General features: G+C 35.6%; 1 protein-coding gene across 5 annotated transcripts in view; it reads right to left on the bottom strand.

Moving 5' to 3' along the window:
- Positions 1-446: 446 nt before the first annotated feature.
- LOC109065294 (TBC1 domain family member 30-like) overlaps positions 447-8,189 on the bottom strand; it is a 14,287-nt gene continuing 6,544 nt past the window's right edge. For 3 of the 5 annotated variants that reach the window (XM_042747137.1, XM_042747149.1, XM_042747156.1), the window contains 11 exons: positions 8,039-8,104; positions 7,837-7,962; positions 6,885-7,070; positions 5,676-5,844; positions 5,431-5,599; positions 5,225-5,330; positions 4,969-5,075; positions 3,912-4,051; positions 3,225-3,431; positions 3,053-3,118; positions 447-2,190 (listed from right to left, as the gene is read on the bottom strand). In XM_042747137.1, the coding sequence (XP_042603071.1) occupies positions 1,220-2,190; positions 3,053-3,118; positions 3,225-3,431; positions 3,912-4,051; positions 4,969-5,075; positions 5,225-5,330; positions 5,431-5,599; positions 5,676-5,844; positions 6,885-7,070; positions 7,837-7,962; positions 8,039-8,104 (2,313 nt within the window). In that variant the 3' untranslated portion in view covers positions 447-1,219. The remainder of the gene's footprint in view (positions 2,191-3,052; positions 3,119-3,224; positions 3,432-3,911; positions 4,052-4,968; positions 5,076-5,224; positions 5,331-5,430; positions 5,600-5,675; positions 5,845-6,884; positions 7,071-7,836; positions 7,963-8,038; positions 8,105-8,189) is intronic. The other 2 variants (XM_042747145.1, XM_042747162.1) reach the window with 1 other exon arrangement.

Here is an 8,189-nt window from a genome sequence, read left to right on the forward strand (position 1 = left end):
GTGGATGTGAGTGGACTAACAGGACTTTTAACAGATGATTAAGATCTTAACTTGTCTAGTGTTGGTGTAGTTTCTGGAAGGTTTTTAAAGAGCTCAATATAAAACCTCTTCAGGCTGAATGCATTTTACATTTCAATTATTCATGAGGCGCTTGTAAAGATGGCAGATTAAATGACTTGATATTACGTTATAATTTAATCTGTGCACAAATTATGTTCTGAAGACACTCATATAATCATGACAGTGTAAGATATTGGTGCTTATTTTTGTTTAAAACAGGAGAATATGCCACGTTCATACAAAATGCATGCATTTCTATTCAGTTCATCCATGTAGTTGGATTACGTTTTGATAGGTGTCATTTTATGCCTGAAAAACTAATACTGTGGTTGCAAACACAAATGACTTACTGGAGTGAAAACAACTGAAATAAGTAGAAACTTAAATGTTTTTTTGTTTTTTTTCAAACTTGCTTTTATTTTCTGTGGGGCATCTGTGATCCTCCACTGCTCATAAGCACCAAAGATTAATAGAGAGAAGAGAAACATTCAAAGGGGATGTTCAATCGCAGGAGCGTTTAGAATAAGAGTATCCAAAAAGAGAACAACTTAATGACAACTGTCATTCAGATGGCAAATGAATAATTTACTAAAGAAAGATCAAAAGAAAATGTCATTACATGATTGAAAAATTAACACCAATGTTGTCATAAACAACAGAAACAAGCAAACAGAGACAAATTTGTTGATTTATAGGACTAAATAGTGTATCTGGGTGCTAAACAAAACTGTGTTGGACTGTGATGCAGAATTGCAGCATTTCCCAGTCATTTAGCATGAGTATTTTACATATATGTGATTGTGATTTTCCTAGCTTTGAAGCATGTAAGTAAACATACACAGTGCATCGTAGCAAATACTGCTGATCTGAACATGCAAAAAGAGACACACTTTCATTGACACAAAAGCTTCAACCCATCGTGCTCTCAGGTATCATTCCTAGATGTTTAGGTAAGGTTTCATCAAAAAAAGTAAACGGCCTTCATAAATTCATGTTATAAACTTCATGGAAGCATTACATTATCCAATACGGTTCCTAAATGTAGATGTTTTGGAGTATCTGGAAGCAAACTAGAGATGTGCTATCGTGGTTGGATATTTGAACCTAAACGTATCTATATGAAGAATCAAATAAGTGCTTGTCTGTAGTCGACAATTCATCATCGGCGCTTTGTGGTGCTTCCAACACAGTTCATGCTTCTGCTCATCTGGGGAAAGTGCACATTTGGAGTCCTGACGTTTGGACCGTAGAGGCCCAAGTTTCTCGCAGTGACGGACTTGCGAGGGGTTTTGATGCAAGGGAATGGGAAGAAGATCTGCTGTGGTTTTGGAGGTTCTCCCGCTAAAGCTGAAGGGTTTCTTTTGAGGGAGCCTCCGCTTTCTGAGCTGGAGGAGTCCGAACCTGGTCGGCGGGTGAATGGCAACGGAGCAGAGGCCGTGGGTTTGGACTCGGGCTGCGGTTCTGGTGGTGGAGTTGGTGTATTTGGATTCAAATCTGATTCTGGTGGTGGAGTTGGTGTAAGTGGATCAGAAGCTGCTTCTGGTTGAGGAGTTGGATCAGAAGCTGCTTCTGGTTGAGGAGTTGGATCAGAAGCTGCTTCTGGTTGAGGAGTTGGATCAGAAGCTGCTTCTGGTTGAGGAGTTGGATCAGAAGCTGCTTCTGTTGAAAGTTCTGGTTCCAGTTCCAGAGAAGACAACTGCTTGTCGATCTCCTGGAGATCATTTGCTTCTCCAGAGATGTGGTCTTGCTGAGAGACATCTGAGCTTATGGTCTCCACCCTCTCTTGCTCTTCATCCTCACGTCTTCCCTCTTCAGATGCTTCTTCTGTTTTGCTCACATCAGTTAGTTCGTCTTCTATCTCCAAAGAATCTTCAAATCCGAGTTGCGCTCGCGCCCTGGCGATGTTCCTTCGGTGCGCGCGCACATGTGTACGCCAGGGTGAATGATGTCTGGTCCGAATCATCTGATCCTGGCTGGGTGTGGAGTGGGCTTGAGGACTTCCATCGTTATGGATGATACCATTCTTTGAGGATCGCTGACCAGGTCTGGGCCTCCTGCCCAGAAGAAGATGGTTGACCACAGGGGAGGGACCGATTTGGGAGGGAAGAATACTGGTGGCTGGACACTTATCTGCGAAGAATCAATATCAACGGTTAAGAAAATGACAGTATTTGTAAACAGACTGTCAAAGTCAACATGAAACTGTTTGCAACCGATGTTACATCCATAATATCTCATAAACAGAATAATCAAGGTTAAAAATGTAGGACTGGGCTTTCTGATGTCAGTGAAAAAGAAAAGTGGTTTCAAAGGCCAAAAAATGTAACACAGTTTGTTAAAAGACATAGTGAAATTATAAAAATAATATTATTGTTACATAGAGAAATTATATAAATTCTATATACACTACTGTTTAAACGTTTGGGGTCAGTAATTTTATTTTGAAAGCAATTAATGCTTTAAGCAAGTATTCTTTAAATTCATCAAAAGTGATAGTAAAGACATTTATGTTAAATATCCATTTCATTTTTTTTTCTATTATGATAGATATAAATATATAATATAAATATAATAATAAATTTATATATACACTTACAAAAAAATACATATATAAATAAGTATAATAAATCATTACAAAAAATAAGATTTTTTTTAAAGTGTGTGAAATTATGAATTGCTAAATTTATGTTGACATTAATTCTCCATTATGTCCTGTAGAGGTGCTATTGCAATATTACATGGCATGCTCCAATATTTAAAAGAAATGAAAGAATAATAATAAAAAAAAAGTAATTAACCAGCTTAAGCGTTTACCAGATCCCTGCAAAGCAAAAATCTTGATTTAGAAAACCTTCATTAATCAATTCAACCATCACCAAAATGCCAAATGATTGTGATTTATCGCATTATACAGCAGCAGACCCGACACCGATCAAAACAGATCTGCAACACATCTATAATGAAACCATAGTTGACCCATAAAAACCAGTACCAGTGTGGCGCTTCTGCTGTTTACTGGCTTGATGAGGTTCAATAGTTTCAGCTTCTACTCGAGGTCCTGGGAAAAATGTCACAACACACTGACCAACACTACACAGAATCCCTTCTGTCACCTCCTGAACTCATCTACAACTGTAAAACGCTTAAAATGAAGATCCTGCTACCTGTATGAATGTAAAGTAGTCCGGTCTGCTGCTGTTGCTTTTGTTTGATGCGTGAGTACTGTTTCTTCAGCGCGCTGATGTCAGTGCTCATGCGCTCCAGCATCATGCTGTTGATGGCTGCCTGGTGCTCGGCCCGCCCCGCGCCCACCGCCCCGGGACTGAGCTCGGCCATGTTACTGCCATGAGAGCTCTGCTCCGCTCTCTGATCTGTTGAACACAAAGAAAACATCCAAAATGAAAAAGCAAGAATATTTGTGACAGAGCTGCGTTGGCTCTTTTCTTAAACTTTCATTTGTTTAGTTGCACTGGAACTGAAGGCTGTAAATAAGGCCTGCTTGAATAACTCGAGGCACCTCAGACACAACAAGAACTGACAAATGCACTGAGGAAATTAAAACCATTTGAGACAGGATTGGGAAGGATTTGCCAGGGTTGGGTTGGTAGAGTGAGCTACAGTGAGCTCATGTTTGCATTACTCCCTGAGGTCACCCTTACTCTGACAATGCCAATACAGCTTCAGGGACTCATAAAATGCTAATTATTAAATGAAGCATCTTGTGCATTTGATAAATTCCTGTGTTCAGCAGGATATAAATCATGGAGCAGGAGTGACATTTGTAACCTCATAGGCTGCACTATTGAATCGAAAGTAGATTTTTGGCTTATGAAAGGTAACTAGACACAGACCTTTAAGGTGCTTTTGGTATCTTTGGATCTCAGGAGCCAGAAGTCCTCCAAGAGGCCCCAGGCAACCCAGAGCAGTGACAATAGAGTCTTCATCATCCATGTCAGCATCATCATCACTCTCCCATCCATGGAGTGCCAGACTATACATGGGAAAATACAACATCACACATAAAATAAAGTATTATACATTATAATATAAAAAGTAATAAATATTTTTAAAGAAAAAAAAAAATATATATATATATTGAATTAAATAAATTATGCAAATTACTAAATTATGTAAAATAATTTAACTTATTAATAAAATAATTTTACATTTTTAAAAATAGAAACAAAAAATTAAGTAATAACACGAAGTAAAATTTTATATAAAATAATGAAAAACTTAAGTGAATTAATAAAATTGAAAAATAGTATTTTTAAAAATGTTAAATATTTTAAAATAAAGAAGATGCATAAATAAAAGGTCAAATAAAACCATGCATGAAATAAAATATAAAAATTATATATAGCACAAAAATAATAAAAGAACATAATTACATACATTTAATTGCAATAAAATTAATTACACTAAAATTTTACTAAAAAGTAAAAATAAACTAAAACAAATAAAACTTTGAAATTTTAAAACTGAAAAATAATAAATAATTGAAATTAAAATTGAAAAAGAAAATTATTTTTAAAATATTGCACAAAAATAAAATATTTAAAGAATAAGAATATAAAATTACATCAACAATTTAAGAAAAAAATATTCAAAATAATGTAATTAAATAATATGTAAATAAATATTTTAAAGAGAAAAATAAAAGAAAAATGTTATTGTTTATTATTGCATTGCTGCTTGCCTACATCACTTTTTTTTAAAAAAATTGTCAAGTATAAAGCATAAAGCTTGTGAAGATAAGGTAGAACATTTGCATTCGATATTTGCATGCCAATATACACAAATGTGCCATAAAACAGCACCCTGCTGTGATGTTCACGGGTTTATGACTACTAAACTCTCACGGATGCCACCTGTGCTGTGGGCGTTGAGTGTCTTCAGCTCTCATACCTGCTGTTCGCTCTGACAGGGGTCGGGAATGGGGTGATGTTGTAGGTGTATTTCTCCCTGAGTTCAGCCAGCTGGGGGAACGGGAACGGGGCCATGGAGTAGACCGTCTGTCAGGACGAAAACACACTTTCAGACCTAAAAGCAAACTTACAGCATTTTCAAACACTATTTTTGTAACATTAAAGCCATTACAGTTGTTTTATCGATATGATAAGTTTTATATATAATTAAGGACCTTTTATATGCTCTGTCTTACTTGCATGAGTTCATTGGAGTCGATAAGGTTGTGCTCCAGCATTTCCTGTGTTAAGCAGCCCATAGTACTATAAAATTCATCTGCAGTCTGGCACTCCTCAATTCGCCTGAGAGAGAGAGAGAGATGAGAACTTATGATAACGTTTTTCTTTGGAATCTGTCCTATCCTGCAACTCTCTGTCATGGACAGATGATTGATGAACTTACTCTCCGAGTTTGGCCCAGATGGCGAGAGCTACATGCAGTAGCATTTCAGAGCCCTCAAAGAAGACTGAATCCCAAATCTTCAGAACGGTGTGATGGGGCAAACAAGTGGCAAACATGGTCAGAAACCACTGCATGGTGAAGACGTTGGTGAGCGGAGGCTCATAGCTGCCTGAAACACAAAGCAGTTGACCTGGAATAGACATTGTTCTTTTGCATCCATATATAAACACAGGGTTGCTACACACCTCCTCCTTCCCGATTGGCTACTTTCTGGAGATGATGGAGATGCTGAGAAAGTTCTGGAAGCTTCAGTCGCAGCAGATCTCTGAACACAGCCATGTCCACTGAGAGGGCACGCAGGTTATTGGCAAAGTAACTATCGGGAAGCACTTTATCGATCAAATAGATCATCACCTTTCAAAACACAATAATAAAAGATAATGAATTTTAGCAGATTTTCTTGCTTATATAATATCTATATGAATAATATGAATGCATTTAATATTTATTAAATATTAATTAAAAACAATAAACAAACAAAAAAAAGTAATATTTTACAATTAATTTAAAAAACTTTAAATATAAAACAAAATATAATGCATGCAATAAAATACTAAATACAAATATTAATGAATTGATGAAAAAAAAATCATACATGACAAAATTATGCATATATATATATAATATGATATATATATATATATAATATATATATATATAATATATATATATATATGTAAGTATGTGTGTATATATATGTATATATATATATATATATATATATATATATATATATATATATATATATATATAAAATGTATAATTTTGTCATGCATGATTTTTTTTACATCAATTGAAAATGTATGTACAATTTTATTTCTTTATTTATTAATTACATGTTTAATTTAATTGAATATTTATATTTATATGTATTTATATTGTATATATATATAAAATTGAATGAGTAAAACTCAACAATTAAATTATAGGCAATAAATATTGAAAAATAACATTAGATGAAATTAAATTAAAATTAGGGAACCAAGCCAGAACTGTCTCTTGTTCCTCCTCAAAAAATATGCAAAAATAAATACATCTATAGTTATGCTTTTCCACTGTGTTGTACGACTTGTTATTGTTGACCGTTATAGTTGCTCCACCACATCGTCTACTGACCAAGATGCAGCCATTTCTTTTTTCAAGTTGCATGTGGCAGTCGTTTAAAGCAAGTCGTTTATAAAAACCTGTGCAAATAAATGATACTCCGGAGGCTATTGCTGAGTATTTAAATCTGTAAATAGTCACAGATACCTACCTGACGATTCTCTCTAACCAATAAGTGATCTGCAGTGTTCACACGTTACATTTTAGTATCGGTATGGCTTGCTTGGAAACTTACTAAAAATACTACTAAAAAAGCCAGACCAAGCAGTGGAAAAGCGCCTTAGGCAAACCTTCAGTGCATCTCCTTCATTTCCCTCTGTGACCTCCAGGATGAGGGCAGCCAGAACATTGAAGCCCTGACAGTATCCGACAGTCTTGTTCCAGCGAGCGTATGCCAGCAGCACCCGCTTCAGCACCACGCGGTCCTGCTCTGCCTCCTGACCACAGTATGAACTGCAGCCGGTCCTGTGCAGGTCCTGAATGAGGCGGGAAAACAAAATGTGACCATCTTATGTAAATAAGCACACTGAACTTTGCTCACATGTGCACACCTGCCTGATTGATCACTGTTCTCTTATCCACAGCTACACACACAAACACACATCCTGTTATATTTTCCACTTACTGACGCACTACAATGAGCAAATATCCTGCTGCACCATGTAACCCTTTATCTGACTCAATTCCATTAAATATCTCTGACAATAAATGCCTACTCTAAAGCCAAGATTTATTTGCATGTATTATAATCATTATACAGCTTGTATTGCTTATTTAGTGGTTATGACTTCACAAAATCAAATGGTTGTATCTGTATTCAGATATTTAAAAAAAAATATTTTCACCTAAAAATTTTAAATAACAATGGAAGCCCATTTCCACCACAAAATAAAAAAAAAAAAAATAAAATTAACAACCAACTTTTTAATAATTATCACACAACAATTACGACTTTTTTTTTACTCACAAATGTTCTCGCTCACAATTCAGTTTTTCCTGGCATGAAATAAAAAAATAATAATAAAGAAGGGAATTTGTGACTTTTAACAATTTTGTTTTTCAAAGTTTTTTTTATTGCAGTTGTGAGTTTATGTCTTACAGTTCTGACTTTCTTGTGACTCAGAATTGTGAGGAAAAAAAATTCACAATTACCTATTTTATGATTTTATCCAGTGGCATAAATAACTGCTTAAATAATTGTCTTAAAATTAAAAATAACTGCATAACACTACATATATATACCTTCACAATCTGGATTCCCAAAGTGTCATCATCTGGATTACTGCGATCATTGAAGGCGAATCTCATGGTTTTCTCCCAGTCTATGGAGATGCTGTGGAGGTACTGGTCAGCCAGGGTCAGCCATACCTATACCAAAAAACCAAATGCCACAGATATGAAAACACTGCAAGTGCCTGAAAAGAGAAATTTCCAGCACACTTACCCTCTTCCTCCACTCTTTGGGAATCCCCACTGGGAGTCTGGCCACTGCTTTCAGTGCGTCGTACCACTGCAGAGCAAAACAGACACAAACAATAAACATGCACAAACAACGTTCATTTATTCCTATTTGGGGGGGTTGGACACACATCTTC

The sequence above is a fragment of the Cyprinus carpio genome, chromosome A4 (genome assembly GCF_018340385.1).
Source record: "Cyprinus carpio isolate SPL01 chromosome A4, ASM1834038v1, whole genome shotgun sequence".
In the NCBI taxonomy this organism is placed as follows: Eukaryota; Metazoa; Chordata; class Actinopteri; order Cypriniformes; family Cyprinidae; genus Cyprinus; species Cyprinus carpio.